This window comes from Aquarana catesbeiana, linkage group LG05, assembly GCF_042186555.1.
Source record: "Aquarana catesbeiana isolate 2022-GZ linkage group LG05, ASM4218655v1, whole genome shotgun sequence".
NCBI lineage: Eukaryota > Metazoa > Chordata > Amphibia > Anura > Ranidae > Aquarana > Aquarana catesbeiana.
This window is the reverse complement of record NC_133328.1, coordinates 301,721,831-301,748,837: the sequence shown is the minus strand read 5'-3', so window position 1 is coordinate 301,748,837 and position 27,007 is coordinate 301,721,831. Positions and strand designations below refer to the sequence as shown.

At 48.8% G+C, this 27,007-nt stretch overlaps 1 protein-coding gene across 1 annotated transcript in view; it reads left to right on the top strand.

Annotated features, from left to right (window-relative positions):
• NFX1 (nuclear transcription factor, X-box binding 1) overlaps nucleotides 1-27,007 on the top strand; it is a 193,673-nt gene that overhangs the window by 9,344 nt on the left and 157,322 nt on the right. The window contains exon 3 of the mRNA XM_073630822.1: nucleotides 21,200-21,361. Coding sequence (XP_073486923.1) covers nucleotides 21,200-21,361 — 162 coding nt within the window. The remainder of the gene's footprint in view (nucleotides 1-21,199; nucleotides 21,362-27,007) is intronic.

The following is a 27,007-nucleotide window of genomic DNA, read 5'->3' as shown; positions in this document are numbered from 1 at the left end:
CATCCGTCTGGATTTCACGGACAGGATCGGATAACAGCGGGTGTCAGCGGACATCCCCGCTCCATAGGATTGAGTGGAGGCTCAGATCAGGTCCTCCTGAAAAACTGACAGGCGGACTTCATCAGAAAGCCTGTGTGAAAGGAGCCCTAAAGATTTTTACCTTGATGCATTCTATGCACGGAGTGTCGGCCGGGTGACCTGAGAAGGGGAGGCTCGGGGCTGCTCACAAAACTGCTGCACAGACCAGATACATTTTGATAGGTTTGTTATTTTAATAGAAAAAGGTCACAAGTTTAATATCCGTTTAAAGGGGTTGTAAACCCTTGTGTTGCATCCTATGCATTAAGGTGAAAAAACTACTGTCACTGAGCAGCCCCCCGTTTTACTCACCTGAGCCCATTTGTTCCCCTGCCGGAGACGCACTTTGGCCGAGGTCCTCGGCTCTTGATTGGATAGATTAATAGTGGCTCCCGCTGCTGTCAATCAAATCCAATGATGCGGGCGCTGGGGGGCGGGGCTGAGTCTGGCATTCTGTGTCTATGGACGCAAATGCTGGACTCGGGAGTGCTCCCGAAAGGTAACCCCCAGGGAGAGCGCTTCTCGTAGGGGGTTTACCGATGCAGGGAGGAGCCGCGAGTGCCATTGGGGGACCCCAGAAGACGATGATCAGGGCCACTCTGTGCAAAACAACCCGCACAGTGGAGGTAAATATGATATGATTTATTTTTTATCAGTAACAGAGGGTTTACAACCCCTTTTAATAAAGCCTAACTCCTGGAAACCTGAAAAATCTCCACACTGCAAGATTTTTCTGCTCTTTTAGCTTTAGCAGTGCACTGTCCCTTGGCATCCTCACATCGAAGTCAGGTCTATGGATCTACTATTGGTCTTGATGATGTCAGAGGACCTTAGACCCCCAGAGCATAGGGGAGAAGAGGCTGCAGGAACTGTTTTACCAGTGGAGGAGTCCGCACAAGCGGAGGATCAGCTAAGTTAATATGCTTTTCCAAATCCCCTAGAGAGATGCAAGCAGTTAGGGTCGGTTCACACCACATGCAGTCCAGTGTGTTTTTTTTTTTTTTTTTTTCTCTGCTTCAGAAACACTTGTATAGTAGGTTATCTGGTATCCAATGGCATAGTTCACACCAGTGCAGGCAGTTCCAGAAAAAAAAAAGTAGAACATGTTACATTTTTTTTTTTTCTACACTGAACTGTACTGGAACGCAGTAAAACGCATCAAAAATGCACTGGATCGCCAAGGTCCCAATTTAAAATGAAGTAAAGAGGGGGGAAAAAATGCACTGAAAAGCATCAAAACCGCACCGTCAAAATCAGGTACAACCCCCCCCCCCACCACCAAAAAAAAGGTGCCAAATGTGGCAGCGGAGGTGAGAGGTGGCAGATAATCAGTTCTTCCTTTTTGGGTGGAGCTCCGCTTTAACCCCTGCAGTGGGATGCAGCCCCACTGTAATAGAGAATTTTGGGGTTTTCTAGAGCTCCACTTTAAAGTGTAACTAAAGACAAAACTTTTTTTGTAGCTTTGGATAGAGTGGAGAGGGATTAGAACACCTGTCAGTTTTTTTTCCTGGCTGTGCCCCTGTTAGGGAGATTCACCCTCTCTATTTGTCCTTTTTACCAATATCATTGAAAGTAAAATAAAATCCCAAATTTTGGGGTTGTCCCCAGAAAAGGGAAAATCTTCCAATGGGGACACTAGTTGATGGCCTGGAGGTTGCCAAGGAATCCCCTTAATTTGTAGGGATTTCCTCTCACTTCCTGTTTGGCTATGGGACAATCTTCGCTATGTGAAATCTTTGCAATGGGACACAGATGGCGAAAAAAAATAAAAAATCTGATGGGGGATTATAACCCTCCCTTTACTTTATCCAAAATTGGGGGGGAGGGGGAACTTTTGCTTATAGATCTACTTTAAATCCCATGAGAAATGCCTTGATCCTTGCACTTTCAGAAATACACATACATCAGGCTATTTGTCAGTTAAGCACTAGGCCCACACTTTCCATCCAGCTCCTCCAGATCACGTTTCATTCATAGAAGCTGTAGTACCCGCTTTTATGAATGGAGGAGCTGGGTGGAATGGGCAGGCATAGTCAGTCACTCTTGATGAGCGCCTGCCACAGCTCAATTAACCATTTGTTTACTGTACACTTTCACCCCCTTCCTGATCAGGCCAATTTTCAACTTTAAGAGCTCTCACACTTGCAACACTGTACCCATATGACATTTTTATCATATTTTTTTTTCATACAAATAGCTTTCTTTTGGTGGTATTTAATCACCACTGGTTTTTTTTTTTTTTTTTTGTTAAAAAATGACCAAAAATTTTAGGAAAATAAAAAGTTTTCATATTTTATTACATTTTGCAAACGGGTAATGTTTCTTCACTTATGGGCACTGGTAGGTGGCACTAATTGGTAGCACTGATGGGCACTAAGGGGACTGATGTACCTCTAACAGAAGCCAGTTAACGTCTTTCTTCTTTTCTTCACGTTGACAGCATGAGGGGGGAAAAAAAAGCAGATTACCAGCTTTTGTTTACTTCTGTGATCAACAGTCATTGGCTGACAGATGATCACGTAGTAAAGGGCCTGCTGGGATTGGCCCTTTACCCCGATCTATGGTCAGCCGAGTTCCATGCTGTCGGGCAGCGGGAGGATGTTCATGTATGCCCTCCCGGCAAAGGAAGCCTGCACTGTCTTTCGGCTATAGTGTGGGCACCAAGTGGAAGGGTTTTTTTTTTATTTATAAACTTTTTAAGACATACAGGATCTCACAAAAGTGAGTACACCCCTCACATGTTTCTAAATATTTTATTATATCCTTTCATGTGAAAACACTGAAGAAATGACACTTTGCTAAAATGTAAAGTAGTGTGTACAGCTTGTATAATAGTGTAAATTTCAACACAAAGCCATTAATGTCTAAACCGCTGGCAACAAAAGTGGGTACACCCCTTAGTGAAAATGTCCAAATTGGGCCCAAAGTGTCAATATATTGTGTGGCCACCATTATTTTCCAGCACTGCCTTAACCCTGTTGGGCATGGAGTTCATCAGAGCTTCACAGGTTGCCTCTGGAGTCCTCTTCCACTCCTCCATGACGACATCACAGAGCTGGTGGATGTTGGAGACCTTGCGCTCCTCCACCTTCCGTTTTGAGGATAGGGTTTAGGTCTGGAGACATTCTTGGCCAGTCCATCACCTTTAGCCTCAGCTTCTTTAGCGAGGCAGTGATCGTCTTAGAGGTGTGTTTTGGTGGTTATCATGTTGGAATACTGCCCTGTGGCCCAGTCTCTGAAGGGAGGGGGATCATGCTCTGCTTCAGTATGTCACAGTACATATTGGCATTCATGGTTCCCTCAATGAACTGTAGCTCCCCAGTGCCGACAGCACTCTTGCAGCCCCAGACCATGACACTCCCACCACCATGCTTGACTGTAGGCAAGACACACTTGTCCTTTTACTCCTTGCCTGGTTGCTGCCACACACGCTTGACACCATCTGAACCAAATACGTTTATTTTGGTCTCATTAGACCACAGGACATTGTTCCAGTAATCCATGTCCTTAGTCTGCTTGTCTTCAGCAAACTGTTTCCGGGCTTTCTTGTGCATCATCTTTTAGAAGAGGTTTCCTTCTGGGACAACAGCCATACAGACCAATTTGATTCAGTGTGTGGTGTATAGTCTAAGCACTGACAGGCTGACCCCCCCCACCCCTTCAACCTCTGCAGCAATGCTGGCAGCACTCATACATCTATTTCCCAAAGACAACCCCTGGATATGACGCTGAGCACGTGCACTCAACTTCTTTGGTCGACCATGGCGAAGCCTGTTCTGAGTGGAACCTGTCCTGTTAAACCGCTGTATGGTTTTGGCCACCGTGCTGCTGCTCAGTTTCAGGGTCTTGGCAATCTTCTTATAGTCTAGGCCATCTTTATGTAGAGCAACAATTATTTTTTCAGATCCTCAGAGTTCTTTGCCATGAGCTGCCATGTTGAACTTCCAGTGACCAGTATGAGTGAGAGCGATAACACCAAATTTAACACACCTGCTCCCCATTCACACCCGAGACCTTGTAATACTAACAAGTCACATGACACTGGGGAGGGAAAATGGCTAATTGGGCCCAATTTGCAAAGTACATATTATTATCTAGATATTCTGCCGAACGGTTTTGCTTCTCCTCCTACATCCTTAATTTATGTGAAATTACAGTCCATGCAAAAAGACAAATTTATATATATATATATATATATATATATATATATATATATATATATATATATATATATATATATATATATATATATATATATATATATATATATATATATATATAACCGTGTCTACCATTTTATATATTTCTTTATTTAGTAAACGTGTCCTTTTGATTTTCTGTTCACCCTCACTACTTTACATTGTAGCAAAGTGTCATTTCTTCACTGTTGTCACATGAAAAGATATAATAAAATATTTACAAAAATGTGAGGGTTGTACTCACTTTTGTGAGATACTATATACATAATGTGCTAGTATGCATTGCATACTAGCACATTATGAAAAACTTGCCTTAGAACGAAGCCCTCCAGTGGCGTGCTGTCACCACTGACAGGGCTTCCATCTTCGCCCCAGTTTTCTGGCAGTCTGGCCACGCTGCAGTGACATCGCTCCCGCGCGTGTGTGGGAGTCACAGAGCGCTGGACGGGTATGCCTTCCCTTGAGAGCGCATGTGCTGGTGTCATCACTGGCTGCATTCAGTGTGAATATCTCCTAAACCTTGTAGCTTTAAGAGATTGTCACTGTATCTACATGTAAGTCTTATTTTATAGGTTTACCTGTGGGTACAAGTTAAAAAAAAAAAGAAAAAAGGGGGGGGGTTACTTTCACTTTAAACCCTGCCACATTGGAAAATTATGGTGGTGGGGATGGAGGGGCACCAGAGGAGAGTTTCCTGCTAAACCGGGACACATCACCCTGAACGTAGTGTGCTGATTTTTTTTTTTTTTTGCAAGCTTAGACTTTAATCTACTAGTATTTATCTAAAATTTAGTAGCATGACTCTGTGGTCTTTTACATCAGTAGCAGTACTATAATAAAAATAGCGGGCATATAAGCGATCCTCTCTGCTTTGTTTATCAGAGGTCCACATTACTGTGCCCTTTAGTTGCTGTGCTGAAGTAGCAATTTCATTAGTCTAAAGACTTAAAAGGCAGCTCCTTTGTGTTGTCACAAAAGCAGGTCACAGGACTTGGGAACTGGTTGCTAAGGGAAACGAGTGGGAACAGAGGCGAACAATAGTAAAAGTTCTAATTGCAAATCGCCCTTTGTGAAGTTACAGTTTCATGGTCATAAATGATCCCAACTAGATAATGGTGGTTCTTCTTGGAAGGAAGGAGATTTGTGCCAATGTGATATTTAATGGTCTCATGTGAGACATAATAGATGGAAGTGAGCAGATTTTATCTCGGGGGTTTTTCTTTTGTAGATAGTTCTTGGTAAGGGTGTGATAAATTACAGTTTAAGTGTTTGTTGTTTTTTCATTGTAAAACACCCCTTGTGTTGTGTACCAGGGACATAGTTGGTAAATAATATATACACTGCAATTCCTGATGTTAGTATTTGCCATTTTATAAAGTGCTAGCACAAATCATATTTGTAAAAACAATTGTACAGTTTAAAGATTCTGCCAATAATTTTTTTAAAGTGGACTTCCATCCAACGTGTTCTAGTTTTGATCGCATTTGAGCAGGGCTGGACTGGGACAAAAATGTGGCCCTGGACTTCATCCAGACCGGCCCAGGGCACAACACATCAGGGCACGGTACAGAGCCCAGCACATCAGGGCACAACACATCAGGGTACAGGGCACAACACATCAGGGTACAGGGCACAGCACATCAGGGTACAGGGCATATCAGGACACAGCACATCAAGGTATAGCACATCAGGGCACAGGTCACAGTACATTAGGGCACAGCACATTGAGGCACATGGCACATCGGGGGGGGGCATGGGGCACATGGCACATCGGGGGGGGGGCATGGGGCACATGGCACATTGGGGGGGGGGCATGGGGCACATCGAGGGGGGCATGGGGCACATCGGGGGGGCATGGGGCACATGGCACATCGGGGGGAGCACGGGGCACATGGCACATCGGGGGGGGTCACGGGGCACATGGCACATCGGGGGGGGCACATGGCACATCGGGGGGGCACATGGCACATCGGGGGGGGCACGGGGCACATGGCACATCGGGGGGGGGCACGGGGCACATGGCACATCGGGGGGGGCACGGGGCACATGGCACATCGGGGGGGTCCACGGGGCATATGGCACATCGGGGGGGGCACATGGCACATCGGGGGGGGCACGGGGTACATCGAGGGGGCACATGGCACATCGGGGGGGGTACGGGGCACATGGCACATCGGGGGGGCACAACGGGGCACATGGCACATCGGGGGGGGCATGGGGCACACGGCACATCGGGGGGGGGCACGGGGCACATGGCACATCGGGGGGGCACATGGCACATCGGGGGGCCACGGGGCACATGGCACATCGGGGGGGGCACGGGGCACATGGCACATCGGGGGGGGGGCACATGGCACATCGGGGGGGGGGGCACGGGGCACATGGCACATGGGGGGGGCACATGGGGGGGCACATGGCACATCGGGGGGGGGCACATGGCACATCGGGGGGGGGCACGGGGCACATGGCACATGGGGGGGGCACATCGGGGGGGGCACATGGCACATCGGGGGGGGCACATGGCACATCGGGGGGGGCACAGGGCACATGGCACATCGGGGGGGGCACATGGCACATCGGGGGGGGGCACGGGGTACATCGGGGGGCACATGGCACATCGGGGGGGCACGGGGCACATGGCACATCGGGGGGGGCACGGGGCACATGGCACATCGGGGGGGGCACGGGGCACATGGCACATCGGGGGGCACGGGGCACATGGCACATCGGGGGGGGCACGGGGTACATCGGGGGGGGCACGGGGTACATCGGGGGGGGCACATGGCACATCGGGGGGGGCACATGGCACATCGGGGGGGGCACGAGGTACATCGGGGGGCACATGGCACATCGGGGGGGGCACATGGCACATCAGGGGGGCACGGGGTACATTGGGGGGGCACATGGCACATCGGGGGGGGCACGGGGCACATGGCACATCGGGGGGGGCACATGGCACATCGGGGGGGGCACGGGGCACATGGCACATCGGTGGGGGGGCACATGGCACATCGGGGGGGCACATGGCACATCGGGGGGGGTCACGGGGCACATGGCACATGGGGGGGCATGGGGCACATCGAGGGGGGCATGGGGCACATCGAGGGGGGCATGGGGCACATCGAGGGGGGCATGGGGCACATCGGGGGGGCATGGGGCACATCGGGGGGGCATGGGGCACATGGCACATCGGGGGGGGCACGGGGCACATGGCACATCGGGGGGGGCACATGGCACATGGCACATTGGGGGGGGGCATGGGGCACATCGAGGGGGGCATGGGGCACATCGGGGGGGCATGGGGCACATGGCACATCGGGGGGGCACGGGGCACATCGGGGGGGCATGGGGCACATGGCACATCGGGGGGGCACATGGCACATCGGGGGGGAGCACGGGGCACATGGTACATCGGGGGGGTCCCACGGGGCACATGGCACATCGGGGGGGGTCCCACGGGGCACATGGCACATCGGGGGGGGTCCCACGGGGCACATGGCACATCGGGGGGGGGGTCCCACGGGGCACATGGCACATCAGGGGGGGGGTCCCACGGGGCACATGGCACATCGGGGGGGGTCCCACGGGGCACATGGCACATCGGGGGGGGGTCCCACGGGGCACATGGCACATCGGGGGGGGTCCCACGGGGCACATGGCACATCGGGGGGGGTCCCACGGGGCACATGGCACATCGGGGGGGGGTCCCACGGGGCACATGGCACATCGGGGGGGGGTCCCACGGGGCACATGGCACATCGGGGGGGGGTCCCACGGGGCACATGGCACATCGGGGGGGGGTCCCACGGGGCACATGGCACATCGGGGGGGTCCCACGGGGCACATGGCACATCGGGGGGGTCCCACGGGGCACATGGCACATCGGGGGGGTCCCACGGGGCACATGGCACATCGGGGGGGGGTCCCACAGGGCACATGGCACATCGGGGGGGGTACGGGGCACATGGCACAACGGGGCACACGGCACATCGGGGGGGGCACGGGGCACACGGCACATCGGGGGGGCACGGGGCACACGGCACATCGGGGGGGGGCACGGGGCACACGGCACATCGGGGGGGGGCACACGGCACATCAGGGGGGGCACATGGCACATCGGGGGGGCACATGGCACATCGGGGGGGGCACGGGGCACATGGCACATCGGGGGGGGCACGGGGCACATGGCACATCGGGGGGGGCACGGGGCACATCGGGGGGGCACGGGGTACATCGGGGGCACATGGCACATCGGGGGGGGCACGGGGCACATGGCACATCGGGGGGGGCACATGGCACATCGGGGGGGGCACATGGCACATCGGGGGGGCACGGGGTACATCGGGGGGGCACATGGCACATCGGGGGGGGCACATGGCACATCGGGGGGGGCACGGGGCACATGGCACATCGGGGGGGCACATCGGGGGGGGCACGGGGCACATGGCACATCGGGGGGGCACATCGGAGGGGGGCACATGGCACATCGGGGGGGGCACATGGCACATCGGGGGGGGCACGGGGCACATGACACATCGGGGGGGCACGGGGTACATAGGGGGGGGCACATGGCACATCGGGGGGGCACATGGCACATCGGGGGGGCATGGGGCACATGGCACATCGGGGGGGGGCACATGGCACATCAGGGGGGCACGGGGCACATGGCACATCGGGGGGGGCACGGGGCACATGGCACATCGGGGGGGGGCAAGGGGCACATGGCACATCGGGGGGGGCACGGGGTACATCGGGGGGGCACATGGCACCTCGGGGGGGGCACGGGGTACATCGGGGGGGGCACGGGGTACATCGGGGGAGGCACATGGCACATCGGGGGGGCACATGGCACATCGGGGGGGCATGGGGCACACGGCACATCAGGGGGGGCACGGGGCACACGGCACATCGGGGGGGCACGGGGCACACGGCACATCGGGGGGGGGCACGGGGCACACGGCACATCGGGGGGGGGCACACGGCACATCAGGGGGGGCACATGGCACATCGGGGGGGCACATGGCACATCGGGGGGGGCACGGGGCACATGGCACATCGGGGGGGGCACGGGGCACATGGCACATCGGGGGGGGGCACGGGGCACATGGCACATCGGGGGGGGCACGGGGCACATCGGGGGGGCACGGGGTACATCGGGGCACATGGCACATCGGGGGGGCACATGGCACATCGGGGGGGCACGGGGTACATCGGGGGGGGCACATGGCACATCGGGGGGGGCACATGGCACATCGGGGGGGGCACATGGCACATCGGGGGGGGCACGGGGCACATGGCACATCGGGGGGGCACATCGGGGGGGGCACGGGGCACATGGCACATCGGGGGGGCACATCGGAGGGGGGCACATGGCACATCGGGGGGGGCACATGGCACATCGGGGGGGGCACGGGGCACATGACACATCGGGGGGGCACGGGGTACATAGGGGGGGGCACATGGCACATCGGGGGGGCACATGGCACATCGGGGGGGCATGGGGCACATGGCACATCGGGGGGGGGCACATGGCACATCAGGGGGGCACGGGGCACATGGCACATCGGGGGGGGCACGGGGCACATGGCACATCGGGGGGGGGCAAGGGGCACATGGCACATCGGTGGGGGCACGGGGTACATCGGGGGGGCACATGGCACCTCGGGGGGGGCACGGGGTACATCGGGGGGGGCACGGGGTACATCGGGGGAGGCACATGGCACATCGGGGGGGCACATGGCACATCGGGGGGGCATGGGGCACACGGCACATCAGGGGGGGCATGGGGCACATGGCACATCGGGGGGGCACATGGCACATCGGGGGGGCACGGGGCACATGGCACATCGGGGGGGCACATGGCACATGGGGGGGGCACGGGGCACATGGCACATCGGGGGGGCACATGGCACATCGGGGGGGGGCACGGGGCACATGGCACATCGGGGGGGCACATGGCACATCGGGGGGGGCACATGGCACATCGGGGGGGCACGGGGTACATCGGGGGGGCACATGGCACATCGGGGGGGGGGCACGGGGCACATGGCACATCGGGGGGGGGCACATGGCACATCGGGGGGGCACGGGGTACATGGCACATCGGGGGGGCACGGGGTACATGGCACATCGGGGGTGCACGGGGTACATGGCACATCGGGGGGGGCACGGGGCACATGGCACATCGGGGGGGCACATGGCACATCGGGGGGGGGCATGGGGCACATGGCACATCGGGGGGGGCATGGGGCACATGGCACATCGGGGGGGGGGGCATGGGGCACATGGCACATTGGGGGGGCACGGGGTACATGGCACATCGGGGCATGGGGCACATCGGGGCATGGGGCACATCGGGGCATGGGGCACATCGGGGCATGGGGCACATCGGGGCATGGGGCACATCGGGGCACGTGGCACATCAGCGCACGTGGGGCAAATGACACATTGTGGCACATTGGGGCAAATGACACATTGGGGCACATGGCACGGGACACATCAGGGCACATTGGGGCACGTATGGCACATTGGGGCACGTATGGCACATTGGGGCACGTATGGCACATTGGGGCACGTATGGCACATTGGGGCACGTATGGCACATTGGGGCACGTATGGCACATTGGGGCACGTATGGCACATTGGGGCACGTATGGCACATTGGGGCACGTATGGCGCACGTGGGGCAGATGGTGGCACATCGGCGCACGTAGGGGCATACTATGGCACATCGGCGCACGTAGGGGCATATTATGGCACATCGGCGCACGTGGGGCACATGGCGGCACATCGGGGCACGTGGGGCACATGGCACATCGGCGCACATGGGGCACATGGCACATCGGCGCACGTAGGGGCATATTATGGCACATCGGCGCACGTAGGGGCATATTATGGCACATCAGCGCACGTAGGGGCATATTATGGCACATCGGGGCACGTGGGGCACATCGGGGCACGTGGGGCACATGGCACATTGGGGCACGTGGCACATTGGGGCACGTGGCACATTGGGGCACGTGGCACATTGGGGCACATTGGGGCACGTGGCACATGGCACATTGGGGCACATCGGGGCACATGGCACATCGGGGCACATGGCACATCGGGGCACATGGCACATCGGGGCACATTGGGGCACATGGCACATGGCACATTGGGGCACATCAGCGCACGGGGCACATCAGCGCACGGGGCACATCAGCGCACGGGGCACATCAGCGCTCGGGGCACATCAGCGCTCGGGGCACATCAGCGCTCGGGGCACATGGCACATCGGGGCACATGGCACATTGGGACACATGGCACATCAGGGCACGGAAGACATCAGCGCATGGGGCACATTGGGGCACGGGGCACATTGGGGCACATGGCACATTGGGGCACGGGGCACATTGTGGCACATCGGGGCACATTGGGGCACATCAGCGCACATGGCACATCGGGGTACGGGGCACATCAGGGCACATGGCACATTGGGGCACGGGGCACATTGGGGCACATGGCACATCGGGGCACATCAGCGCACGTGGCACATCAGCGCACGGGGCACATCTGGGCACATCAGCGCACGGGGCACATGGCACATTGGGGCACATGGCACATCAGGGCACGGAAGACATCAGCGCATATGGCACATTGGGGCACGTCGGGGCACATCGGGGCATAGGGCACATGGGGCACATCAGCGCACGTGGGGCACATGGGGCACATCAGCGCACGTGGGGCACATGGCACATCAGCGCACGTGGGGCACATGGCACATCAGCGCACGTGGGGCACATGGCACATCAGCGCACGTGGGGCACATGGCACATCAGCGCACGTGGGGCACATGGCACATCAGCGCACGTGGGGCACATGGCACATCAGCGCACGTGGGGCACATGGCACATCAGCGCACGTGGGGCACATGGCACATCAGCGCACGTGGGGCACATCAGGGCACATTGGGGCACATGGCACATTGGGGCACATGGCACATTGGGGCTTAGGGCACATGGCACATCGGGGCACATCAGGGCTCGGGGCACGTGGCACATCGGGGCACATAGATTGCCCCGGCGCCAGCTGTTGGCGATTGACGGGTAGATCACCCCGGACCTCCGAGGCAATAGGAGGCAGCTGAAACCGGCCCACCGGGAAACTCCCGGTAGTCCCGATGGCCAGTCCATCCCTGCATTTGAGCAGGGTTAGAACCTCTGTCAGGTTACTATTACCATCTGCATCCCCACTGGAGAGATGTTTTTTTTTTTTTTCCTTCCTGCTTGTTCCAAAGAAACATCATGAAGGCAGAAGACATTTCCTTAAAATGAGGGGAAATCCCACCTTTTTGACAGTTTCTCCCTTTAGGAAATCTATCTGTTTCAGGTAAAATGTTAGACTTCCTTTTTTACTTTCTGCCCCAGTAACAATCGTCAGGATAGAACATGAGTGAATCTTCCCAGCAGGGACACAGACAACCTTAGAAGATCACAGCTATTCTAATTCTCCTCTCTTCTGTTGCAAACTAGAAAAAAGAACTTTGAGTTGAACCTGTACTAAAAATGTCAGTTTAAGACTGAATGTTGTTAAATTTTTTTCATACTATTTTACTGGCAGATTAAAGTGGATCTATGGGGTAAATAATGACATGTAGGATGCAGTCTGTCAATAACATTAAACTCTGCAGTTTATTTTTCTGGGATGCCTGCTGACCACACAGTCTTGGAGGAGACTTGATCAGAAAGGAAAGAAAACCTGTGTGATCGCTATTGTTCTCCCCACGATGAGCAACATTTTGCTTGGTATTTGCAAAGAGCACTGGTTTCCAGTGCCAAGATCTGTGCCATGTTATCAGCGTTGACATGTATTTGGAGTACAGAGAGACAGATCATGCTTTTTAATTTTTCGTGTTTTTAGCAGTGTGTTTGTGATATCCTTTTAAGCCAGCTATAGACAGATTGAAATGCGGCCGGTTCAGCAGGAAGTGGATGAATTTTGATCCATCTATGGGCACACTGGTTTTACTGAAGCCAATCTATCGATCCACTTCAGTACATTCACCTTGTCAGGTTTTTTTTATGTTTGATCGCTGCCGGCAGCAATCGTTGAATTCTGACAGTTGAAAACTCCTGACAGAATTCAATAGTGCAGTGGGAGGGCTGCCCGTTTTTGATGGGGGACCCAACCCATGGTTGAAGGAATGAAATGTGCATAGTGTATGGCCTGTCTTCGTGGTTTTATGGGCCAGCACTTACGTCTCATCTGCTTTGAGAGCCTTTTCAATAGAATTCTCTTGTTTTTGTTATACAAGGTAGGTTACCAGGTCTTTCCTCAACACTCTCCATTTGCACAGGTTTGGGACCAGCATGCATTAACTTGGCATTCTCTGCTAAAGCATTCTGATTGGATGAGGCATTCATTGAGCAAATGCAAAGTGATCTCTGAATGAATGGTCCCTGTGCTGAGCAAAAAACTTCCTGTGTTCTCTAAGCAGGGCAGCCCCTTGTCATGAGACCAGGAACAGTACCTACTACCAGGGTGGATTTGATCAAGTCAATGTAAAAAGGCTTGATTTAAATCATCATTTTTAAAGAGCAACTGTGATCTCTGTCCCACAGCGGCTCCTCCTCTGACCCACTGTTGACTCACTAACAGTCCCATTCACTTTAATAGGACAGCTGATGATGTGGCGGTGACACAACAAGGTAAAGGGATGTCGCGGCAGTAGGTGAGTGGATGCCCGCTAACAGGCTCTGCCATGATGCATTTTAAACGACAGGTGCTCTTTAAATGTAAGGACTTATTCTTGCTGTTGAATGATTGAATCAGTTCTGACATCACTGTTTATTATTCTAAAAATGGGAAACATTCATTTTATTTGAAAATGATTAAAGATTCTAACTTTTTTTAGAATAATAAGCTGTCAGGTTAGTAAAACAGCGATATCAGAACCAATTCAATCATACAGTTTGTAGTGTACATAGGTTTGCAAAGCAATGGGTTAGGAATATCCCTGAGCTTTGTTTTCTCATGGTTACTGTGAAATTGTATGAATGCATCAATGCAGTGCATGTTCTCAGCTTGCAGGGCTTGGATTCATTAAATGAGTGTACCAAAAATGTAAATATTGTAGAATATACAGCCCCATGCTACATAACTAAGCTCCATCTCATGCTGAATAAACTACATTTCTAATGTATAAATAGAAAAATATCCTTAGATAGATTTTTACTCCAAAAGCATTTTATTAAAAACGATTTTTAATTTTTTTTTTTTTTTTATCCACCCTGCGTACTACAGTGATTTCCAGCTTCCACGGGCAAGTCAGGTGTGGTACATGCATATATGAATGCATTGGTCCAAGCTGAACCTATGTAACCATGTAAAATAGTCAGTACCTAAACTCCAGCTTTTAAAATGTTACTAAACCCACAACAGAAAAATTAGTCTGTATATGCAGTAAAGCATGATTGTTATATTCAACGTGGAACCTAAGGAGTTAATCCTCTGCATTGTGTAAAAAGACTGCTCGATGCTGCCTTCTCTAAACCACCCCTTCTTCCATTGTCCCCAATACATCTCAGTTTGGTGTGTGTTTGTTTTTCTGGAATAATGCATGGGATCAGCACTCCCCCCATTTCTCCTGCATCTCCCTTCAATATCTTCTATTATGAAAATGGGATGAAAGAGATGTCATGATGCTTTGCATTTACCTCCTGCAGATGTGCAACACCAAGATACATGTTTGACATCTAATGTTTTGTAAGGCCTGATGATAACATCTTGCTGTGTCATTAATCTTTTATTAATCTTGCTTGTCATATTTGTATCATGCTTGCTACTGATTGTGTAACTCCCTGTCCAGTTTGAGTTAGTTGTCAGTGTTTTCTCTTCTTCGCATCCCAAAATAAAAGAAAAAAAAATGTCTAGCAAATTTTTATCACAGAGATTAATTTGTGCTTTGGCTGCATTTTAATAAAAACAAAAAGTAATTTGTTTCTAGGAAATGACAGGTTATTGGCGTCTTTTGGTATTTGCTAGCACATGCATAGACGTTTTAATAGCATTTCTGTTCCTGTAGACATGTCTGTTGTTTGGTAGTTTCACGTCCCCCATTTTATTACTGCTTTCCCAATGTTCTATAATTCCTAGACATTTAGGATATCCATTCATTAATTATATTTGAAGATCTAGTCCTTGTTTTAGGTTTATACCATTACTATTAAAAAAACATATGTATGGGGTCGGCACAGTGGTGTAGTGGGTAGCACTCTTGCCTAGCAGTAAGAAGGGTCGCTGGTTTGAATCCCAACCACAACACTACCTGCCTGGAGTTTGCATGTTCTCCCTGTGCCTGCGTTGGTTTCCTCCGGGTACTCCGGTTTCCTCCCACACTCCAAAGACATGCTGGTAGGTTAATTGGATCCTGTCTAAATTGTCTCTAGTATGTATGAATGTGAGTTAGGGACCTTAGATTGTAAGCTCCTTGAGGGTAGGGACTGATGTGAATGTACAATGTATATGTAAAGCGCTGCGTAAATTGATGGCGCTATATAAGTACCTGAAATAAATAAATAAAATAAAAATAAATATGTAGATGGCCATTGTAGTTTTAAAGGATAAGAAGCCTGAATGGAAGTTGTGAAACGTGATTCATATCCTACAACCTGTCTGCTTTAAGATCTGTTCGTTCCCAAGACATCTGAGTTGTAATTACAGTTCTGTATGCTACCAAGCTTTGCCAAGACTTGTAATATGAAGCATGTGCGTTTAGCACAGCACAGCAAAGGAAAGGCAGATAAGGGCTGGAACATTAAACATATCAATGCTGCTTTTACTAGAGAATATAAATGGTCGCACATCTATGTTATGCATTTTTATTAATTCTTATGGACCGACAATGAGCTTTCTTTGGATCATTAGACTGTGTTGGTGCACATGACATTATGCTAAGCTTTAAAATGATTGATACATTTAGTTTCTTCCCCATTTGTTTTTGGAATTATTGCCATGTACAAGTTTTTGCCTGACTAGTTGCTATAAACAGGCTGTATATTGCTTTGCTATGTGGGGATTCAGTAACATGCACAAATCCAGAATATTGCTGCACTCCTTGGTATTTTTATTGAAGCATTAAATGACATCACAGGTATGACAGGAACATTAAAAGGTGATGCGTTAAATTCAGCGTGTACTCACACCTTACTGTCACCTTTTTAATGTATGGCCAGTTAAGCTGGCCATAGATGGAGTGTCTTTCTTTCCTACAACCCATGGTCACTCAATTCCCTGATCAACACATGCAGTGTTGATGGGTGAATCCTTCCCGTGGAGCCATTGTGTTCTCCTGGTGGGGGGTAGTGGGGGGGGGGCAGTTATTCCTTTTTTTTTTTTTTTCTTGCGGCTCTAACAGCCACCAGCAGTAATTGCATGTAAAATCCAGCAGGCTGGTTGTACCCAAGTTGTTTGATCATCTTGGTTACATTCAGCCTGCCCACGCATGGTTTGAATCTCAGCTGGTTCCTGCTGAACCGGCTGAAATTCAAACAGTAAACAGTTGGCTTTATCAATCCGTTTCAGGCTTTAGACTGCCTACGTACTCCCAAAAAAACCCTTCAAAGTTCACAGGGTGTGCATGGCACACCTTGCTTGCACTCTGCTGCTTTTACTAACAGTTTTCAGTTCTTCTGGAGCTTGCTGAATAATTACAGCAGTCAGCTATTTCTGTGTTTGTAAACTCTTGGATGCTTCATGAATAGCAGCATAGGCTGCAATTGTGACAGTGGGACCAGTGGCCAGTGGCCAACAGGTAAGTTGGACACTGGGAGGTCACACCCCTTTTCCACTAAAATCCAGTACTGTGAGTAGCACACACTTAGTGGGCACAGCAAGCAAGTGGGACTGGAATCTGGGGGGACTTGACCCGCATATCCCTTTTGGTGGACAATCTTCCTTGCACTAACTCGTCTGGGATAACAGACCTGCTCTGGCTCTGATGCAGCATTCAGTTTCTTACTCACTCCTTCCTAAAGGAGCCTTGTGTCAAAGGTAAATTTTCCGCTGCCTTCACCATGGTGCTGGAACAGTTGACACATCCGCATTGAAATGGCAGCAGAGTAACCATAAATGGTCTAAGTCTCTGTCGCCACAGGAGCTACCTTTTTGAGTTCCCCCTCCCATACCTTTTTATGGTTAAAAGTGGAGAAGGCGGAGGAAGGGCTAGATGAAGCAAAGGATTTTGATATGGATAATTCCTCTGGGTAGGACATTTTTGCCTCTTCCTCCCATTGCAAAATTTTAGTTGTTACTGCTGGAATCTTCAGGTCCAGAAATGACATGCATTTGCTCAACAGTAACCGATCGAGTATAGCTTCTGCAAAAAGTGGACACTACCTGCGGTGGACCCCGCAATGCCTTGTTTGAATAAGAGCCATGGCTTGGTAGACAAGGAACCTTGGCAAAGGCAAAAAGTTAGTCTCTTTTTTAAGGCTTTCTTTCCTTTGGCCAGTGCAGCCGTTTCTTCATTGGGGGCTTGCCAATCCTTACTGGTCTAAACTAAGCAAAAGAGCCTGAAGCTGTGAAATTGGGTTCTTTTGCAACACCTCAAGCTCTTTCCCTAAGCATCTGTATGGGTGAGCTGGGAGATTCTCTCCAGCAACTCTTCTCACCTGGGGCTTATGTTGGTCTACATGAGTTGTGTATTCCGGTTAAAATGCTGGTCAGCATAGTGTCTCTTCAAGAAGCAGCTGGAACCAAATGCCTTTTTTGCAATGTATTGGGTACATTTTAATTGATGCAACAATGTATGAAGAGCTTCTGGTGTCCCCACAAAAAAACGCAAACACAAAAATGATTAAATATACAAAATGATCTTTAGTTACATGATTTTACGCCAAAACCCTAAGCCCCAGTTAAAGCCTAAGTGCAGTCAAAAAACCCCACACAAATCAGCACCAGGGATATAACTTAGTCAGTAGTATGTGTTACTTGTGCTGTTGCCTCTTCTGTTAGGTGAAATCCTCCTCAGTCGATGCCCACCCACCCCTGTTGTTAACATTTTTAGGTAGAGATATGATCTGGATCATTACCGTGCTATAGGATGAACCAACTAGGGTTAGACAAATGGGTATTGTATGGTGCTGCGAAATTCTGTGGTAGACCTTTGTTTAGCATGCCAGTCTCTTTGAAAATTGCTGTCTTTGATTCCTGATAAAAGAACCCCTGGCCATTATACGTTCTTTTCCATATTTGATAGTTGAAGTCACTCATTGAAGGACCATAATTACGCTTACCTGTAAGAAATAACTGAGTAATGAACCAAAGCTTTCGGTCACAAAAATGTTTGTCCATAACTGTTGTGGCGCATTTTTTACCTTCATGCATTCCCTGCAGTAGGGTAAAATCTGTCTGGCATATACTTACCTGGGCCTGCACTCAATCACTCTGCCTGCCTGTAGCCAATTCTCCCCACTCTCAGGCAGCTGGAGTCATTGGCTCCTGCTTCTGTCACTCAAATACTGTGACGTGAGGGCGGGACTGTGCTGTGTCTGTATTAGGACACAGGCAGTGGGGCACAAGATTAATCCCACAAGTGTGCCACCATAGTAAGTGAATTTTTCGATGGTGGCACACAGAGGAGGAGGAAGCACCAGCTGCGGGTTAAAGCCAAAATCTCTGCTTTTTTTTGTCATGTACTGAGGGGGGGGGGGGAGTACAGTCCTTTTCAACTAAAGAGGAGCTAAATATTGCAACCTATGCTACATTTTACTCATGAGGCAGTTAAAAATTACCACCTGTCCTCTATTCACAGAGCGCTGTTCCTGGTGGCTTTTATGAATGGAGAAAGAGGGCAAAAAGGGTGGGCATAAGTGATAAGTGCCTGTATCAGGTCCAGTGGTTTTTATTTACCCCCCCCCCCCCCCCATGCACCAGAGATTCACAGCTGTGTAGGTATTGGAGGCAGTATATGTACATTTCAACAAACCATGCAGCCACCAGCACAAGGGACGCTTCTCGTTCAGTGAGAACACTGTTCCTTGTGCTGATTTTAAAAAGTCATTACAAATTGCAGCTTGAACTGTTGATTTTTGTATCCAGGCTAAAAGGATGCATTTCATTTATTTAAATGTGCTGCAACTGAAAAACCTATTACTTGGATGTTTCCATTCACGTGGTTCCATCAGGGAGGTTTTCATTTCTTCCAGACAGGGTTTGTGTCCACTGGACAGGTGCAGGGGGATATGTTTTCAACCATGACGTGTATGGCTGTGCTGATGAAGAAAACAAACACTGTTGACATACCCAGGCTGAAGGCTCTGGATATTGCCCATATTAACCATCAACATTAAATTCTTACTATAATATTCAAACCTGCATTTGAAGCATGACGTTCTGATCATGATTAACGTGGTACTAAACCAAAAACATTTATTGCATCTTACCAATCATTGGATGTGGTGGCTGCATTACTGTCCCCCCCCCCCCCCCCCCTGTTTTCCCCATGATGATCTGGCCAGTAACGCACCTCCTGTATTGGAGTGCCCCCACTTTGGGCGAATAAACACAGGGGGCACTTTTTGGAGGGCAGCATTGTCAGCCTGGTGGGAGAGGAGTGTTAGATGTACTGGCAGATTTAAATACACTAACAAATTGAAACCTAACTCTGGCTCATGCTTTTTGAAGCAGTTATATTAACAATAACAACTTTCCTTTTCCTTCTTTCTTTTTTTTTTTTTTTTTTTTTTTTTTTTTTTTCAATTATTGATTTTTCTCCTTTTGGGATAAAGGTTTTACATTATTAAATAAAAGCTGATGATTGCAAGCACCCCTGTCAGTGGCACAGGGTTTGGCAAATTTTGCTTTGAATCTTGGAGCCGGGTAAAAAATGTATCCTAACGCTAACTTACAGCAGAGAAGCCAGCCAATAACCCTGATGTAACATGTCAGGGTTATAGGCTGCTGAAAAGAATGACAATAAAACCTGTTATAGGGGGAAATTCCTTTATTATGCTAATCGCCCTCTCACCAATTTTCAGGAATCTCACCTCCACATGAATCCCTCCCACCCCTAAACTCTTCACCCACCTTTACTAATACCCCCCCCCCCTTTCACCAATTCTGACCCCACTACAGACTTGATGCTGGTGTCCATGGCTCAATCTCCTCTCCTCCTTGGACATGGTATTCAGCTGTCCATGTTCTTCTGCCTCTTGCAGGATCTGCTGCAACAAAGCCTGGGCACCCCAAGATCGGCCAACACCCCCCCCCCCCCCAAATCTCCTGCCCTGATCTGACCCAGATCAGGGAGACAGAAGGGGACGGACAGTCTGCAAAGAGAATGGAGTGAGGTTAGAGCCCTCATTCTTCTCTCATCGCCATTAGAGGCTCTGGTTGGGAGCCAGCAGTCAAGCTCTTCCTTCCATCCCCCCGTGTTCACCGTCCTGTCACATCTTCATTACCTCCCTGCTGAGGGGGTGGCTGGAAGTGTCTGTTCCCTGAGAGTGCTGACACCCTGCACACAGGAGTCCGGAGCGCCGGCATGTGAATGAAAAAAAAACAAACAAGCTCTGCTCACAAAAAAGCTCAAGAGCCAGGATGCTATTTCTAGTCGCCATGGCGCCTGGGATTTGTCCAGCCCTTCAGCGGCCAATTATTTATCTTTTTATACATGTAACTTCCACATCTGTAAGAGAATGTGTTCTTTTGAAAAATAACAGACTTAATGGCTGGATCACCAGGTGAAAAATAGGGAAACTAAAGCTTAGAAAAGAAATGCAGCCATCACATTGAAATGGCAAGCTGCAATGTAATAAATGTGTGTTTTTGGATCTAATACTGCTTTAATTTACACTGAAGGCTCTTCTGTTTTCTCTGTATAATAGTAAATGTCATTGGAACAGCTAACTTGTTTTCAAATACTTTGTGCTTGCCTTTTACAGGGTCACTGATTGAGCAACTGACAGCTGAGAAGTATGAGTGTATGGTATGCTGTGAGATAATACGAGTTATGGCTCCAGTCTGGAGCTGTCAGAGCTGCTACCATGTGTTTCACCTGAACTGCATCAAAAAATGGGCCAGATCTCCTGCGTCACAAGCTGAAGGTCAGTATTGAGTTTTTACCATCAACAAATGGCACTTATTCCACTCCTCATCTCCTATAATCATCTTGTTCAGTTGATGATTGAACTTGCTTTGTATATTTTTGGCACACTTTTTGCAATATTCAGTAACCAGATAGCACTAACCTTTTGTTTTTAACTGTTGTGGGGTTGAGACATAGAGAATGTTAGGCCTCATTTTCACATTGGCACATTAGAAGGAATCTTCACGAATCTTCACATTTACGAAGTATTGGCTCATAATAATTCTGAGGGCCAGTTCACACCAGGAATCGCACCTCAATGCACTGTTTCTGTGTGATTAATGTGCAGTGTGATGTGATTTAAGCCCATTCATTTTGAATGGGTTGAATCACAGCGGACCGCACCAAAATAGTGCATGCGCTATTTTATAAAACGGACTACAATCAGATTGCGTGGTACTTCTGCGCCATACAATCTGGTGCAGGCAAACGCAGCGCATTTTGGGGCATTTTTAATACGAGTTTCCCACACTGCATTCTGGTGTGAACCAGCACTTTAGGGTAACTTTTTTTTTATATGGTAAAAGAGGAATTCTAGATAGAGAGAGCGAGAGAGATATATATGTGTGTGTGTGTTATGTTGTTCCAATGTAACTATGTATATACCATACCTGGCCAATGCCCGTGGAAGCTGGAAATAGCTGTAATAGACACCACTACTCCACTTGCTTTTGGATCCCATGCTAAGCTGCTGGATTCTGAACACAGGAGGTTGGCTGCTCAGCATGGGTGCCGTTCAGAGAATGCATTGCATTTTCTGAATGAATGCAAAGTGTTCTGTGATTGGATGAGGTGGAGAGGCAGGCGGTGATGTGTAAAATATCCATACCTAGAATTCATCTTTATTGTCCATTTTTTACTCGAGTAGAATCTAAATCGGTTGTCCAGGTTTTTCTCACGTCAGTGATTTGTTTTAATATTTGGACAGTGAGAGATCCTAGCTAGCATAGATTGAGCTAGTTGTGCAGAGTTTGTTGTCGCAGCTTCTGTGGCCCATCCTTTGATTTTTTTTTTTTTCCGTTTCATCTCATCATAGATCACTCCTCTTTCTTGCATTTTAAAGTTCACATTTCACTAGTGAAGTGCCTGGCACATATGCTGCCCCACTAACTTTGCACTGGTTTTCTTGATTTGCATACTTGTTCCACTTTAGTGATTCAAAGTATGAGGCAAAACTGAGTCAAGACAGCCAAGCCACTACTATGTGTAAAAATCACAATTCTGCAAAGGCAACTTTTTAAGCTTGAGCTCTGCCAGTCTAGATGATATACTGTTGGGGCACATACTGCACATTTACCACTGACTGCAGTCGCTCTCAAGAGTGTAGGACACTTAATGTGGGAGTAAACTCCCTTTGTTGATTTGTATGTATAGGTAAGGCTTACTTATAGGTACAGTAAATATCTCCTAAACTTGCACAGTCGGTACTGCCTGTAGGCAGTACCTACCAATCTCAAATGATCCTTGGTCTCCTATCACAAAATGAGTTACTTAAGCAAGCTGTATATTATACAATTTTTTCTTTTCTTCCACCAGGGGAAATCACTTGATTTTTTTTTTTTTTTTTTTTCCCCCCATCAACACAGTCAGTTTTGACTGGGCAAATCCCTCCCGCAGCACTGTTATAGCACTAATGCCACTAATGGTGACCACATGAAAAAAATCTGACAGGCTGGTTGATGGATGGACTTCAGTACAATCAGCCTGCCCATAGATGAATCAAATCTCTATGGCCAGCTTAGAGTAGTCATATTTAAAAGTTCACTGCCAGTCCCTTTTTTAATATTGACGTTTATAAAAGTTATTCTCCAACATCCTTTGATGGGGTGACAGTGTATTACCACTGCTATTAAAGTCAGGACAATGTTGTGCTTAGAATACCGCACATATTGGGGGGCGTGGCTAACAGCGTTGTCATCAGTGAGTCACAAGCCTTTAGCTTGTCAAGTCCAGTGGCTGACCCTTCCTAGCCCTGCCTGCTGTCTTTGACTTAAATTAATACTAAAGTCTTGTTTGTTATTTAAAGCGGGGGTCCACCTATCTATCGTTTTTTTTTTTTTTTTTTTTTTTTTTTTTTTTTAGTTCATTCACAAACTTTTCTTCTCAGCATTACATACTCACATATTGTGTGTAATATGTCCGCCTGTGTCAGATTTCGTCGGAAAGAATAACTTATATTATTAACTGCAGGCGGTTTCCATCTTCATTGTGGGCATTTGAAGCCCACAAGCATTTATTTCCTGGATGCGGTGAATGCTGTGCTCCCAGCATTCACTGCTCGTTCCCGCACATGCTCAGTGGCATCCTGGGAAGCCTGAGACTAGCTCCCAGGAGACTGTGCGGAGTCTGGGAGAGGCTAGAAACACGCCTACTCCCACGGGAGGAGAACCAGGAAGTGCAAAGAAGAATAGAAAAATAAAAGGTAATTGGTGCGATTTCAATTTTTTTAAACGGCATGTCAGCATCTAGGCAAGGAAGAGAATACATACAGATATTGTTCAAAATTTGGGTGAAACCCCGCTTTAAATTAAAAAAAAAAAAAAAAAAAAGTGTTATACTTGCCTGCTCTGTACTGTAGTTTTTGCACAGAGCAGCCCAGATCCTCTTGTTGGGTCCCTCTTCGGCGCTCCTGGCCCCTCCCTCCTGCCCCCATAGCAAGCAGCTTGCTATGGGGGCACCTGAGCCACTTCTCCATGTGTCCATTCAGACACTGAACCGCAGCCTGGCCCCGCCCCCTCTCTCTCATTGGTTCATTGACTTTGACCAATGGCGCCTGCTGCTGCCTCCACCAAGGAGAAGGTAGAGTCCCGGGCAGCCAAAGTGGTCTGCACATCACTGATAGAGATGAGCTCAGGTAAGTATTTTGGCTGGGGGGGCCTGAGTGGAGCTAATGCACAGAGAAGACTTTTTATCTTAATAGAATGCATACAGTGCCTGGTATAAAGCCCTTGAAATTTTGCACATTTTGTCATGTTACAACCAAAAACATATTTATCGGCGTATAACACGCACCCCAAGTTTAGGAGGGAATTTTAAGGAAAAAAACTTTTAGGAGTAAAGTTTAAGGAAGAAAAACTTACATTAAAATGCCCGTCAGTGCAGCCTTGCTCCAGTGTCTATTGCAGCCTTGTCAGTGCAGCTTTGCCCCAGTGCAGAATTGTCAGTGCAGCCTTGCCCCAGTGTCCATTGCAGCCTTGTCAGTGCAGCTTTGCCCCAGTACAGCCTTGTCAGTGCAGCTTTGCCCCAGTGCAGCTTTGTGGGATCGCTGCGATCCCTGCCGACATACACATACCCGAGAGTTTACACACGGCTGTGTATCTCGGCTCCGCCGAGTCCCTGCAGTCTCGGCGCCATATTTGAATTTACACACGGCTGTGTATGTCGGCGGCAATCGCCGCGATCGCTCCGATCACACGCAATTGGGGGGGGATCGGCCTATAACACGCACCCACGATTTTCCCCTGATTTTCAGGGGGAAAAAAGCGCGTGTTATATGCCGATAAATATTGGGATTTTTTTTGTGATAGTCCAACACAAAGTGGCACATAATTGTGAAGTGGAAGGAAAATGATAAATGGTTTTCATATATTTTTTTTTTTTTTTTTTTACAAATATCTGAAAAGTTGTGGAGTAGTTTTAAAGCAGGGTTAGGTTATAAAAAAAATAAAAATAAAAATATCCCAAGCTTTGAACATCTCACAGAGCACTGTTTAACCACTTCAGCCCCGGAAGGATTTACCCCCTTCCTGATGAGACCCGGATTTACCCCCTTCCTGGTGCTAACCAGAGCACTTTTTGCGATACGGCACTGCGGCGCGGTTGTGTGACGTTGCACCCAAACAAAATTGACGTCCTTTTTTTTTCCCACAAATAGAGATTTCTTTTGGTGGTATTTGATCACCTCTGCAGTTTTTATTTTTTGTGCTGTAAACTAAAAAAGAACAACAATTTTGAAAAAAAACAAAAAACTTTTTTGCTGAAGGGAGTTTAACAAGACTCGTGGCCACTCATTAAAATTAGAAGAAAAGAGGTTTAACCTTAACCTACATAGAGGGTTCTTTACAGTAAGAGTGGAGGAAAGGATGTGGAATTCCCTTCCACAGGCGGTGGTCTCAGCGGGGTGCATTGATAGTTTCAAGAAACTATTAGATAAGCACCTAAATGACCGCAACATACAGGGATATACAATGTAATACAGACATATAATCACATACATAGGTTGGACTTGATGGACTTGTCTTTTTTTCGACCTCACCTACTATGTAACTATGACAATTTTGAAAAAAAAAACAATATTTTTTTTACCTTTTGCTATAATAAATATCCCCAAAAAATATATAAAAAAACACAAATTTTTTTCTAAGTTTTGGCCGATATGTATTCTTCTACATATTTTTGGTAAAAAAAATCGCAATAAGGTATATTGATTGGTTTGCGCAAAAGTTATAGTGTCTACAAAATAGGGGATAGATTTATAGCTTTTTTTTATTAGTAATGGCGATCTGTGATGTTAATAATTTTTTTTTTTTTTTATATCGTGACTGCAACATTATGGCGGACACATCGGACACTTTTTCCACTTTGAAATAAAATGAAAAAACGTACTGAATGGCGGCACCTCAAACCTGTACGCGTTGCGCTCTCTAATGAGCTTCTACAGCAGGTGAGGAGCCGTCAGTGATTAGAGGGTCGTAAAGACTTCTATCTTTATCAGTCTTCCTACAAATGTGAACGCCTGTACACTCAGATGAGGGGGATTACCATAGGTGACAGTGGATTATGTGTCACAATATGTCATATCCTCTTCCTCCCTGCTCTGTGTCTAAAATGTCCCTTCCCACAGAGCAGGGAGGAAGAGGATATGACATATTGTGACACGGAATCCAGTGTCATGCTTGTAGGAAGATTGATGATAAGGTAGAAGTCTGTCAGAGTTGATGGGAAGATGGATGGAGCCAAATACAGAGCAATCTTAGAAGAAAACCTTGAGAAAAGACTGGGGCAGAGGTTTACCTTCCAGCAGGACAATGACCCTAAACATACAGCCAGGGCTACAATGGAATGGTTTAGATCAAAGCATATTCATGTGTTAGAATGGCCCAGTCAAAGTCCAGACCGAAATCCAATTGAGAATCTGTGACAAGACTTGAAAATTGCTGTTCGCAGACACTATCCATCCAGTCTGGCAGAGCTTTTTTGCAAAGAAGAATGGGCAAAAATGTCACTCTCTAGATGTGCAAAGCTGGTAGAGACATCCCCAAAAAGACTTGCAGCTATAATTACAGTGAAAGGTGGTTCTACAAAGTATTGACTCGAGGGGGGCTGAATACAAATGCACACAACACTTTTCACATATTTATTTGTAAAATATTATGAAAACCATTTATCATTTTCCTTCCACTTCACAATTATATGCAACTTTGTGTTGGTTTATCACATAAAATCCCAATAAAATACATTTACATTTTTGGTTGTAACATGTAGGGCTGGGGAAAATATCGATTTAAATCTTGAATCGAGTTGAGAGGTCAAATCGATTCAGAATCGAGGTGTTTTTTTTTTTTTTTTTCGAAAATCGCCCAGCTCTAGTAACATGACAAAATGT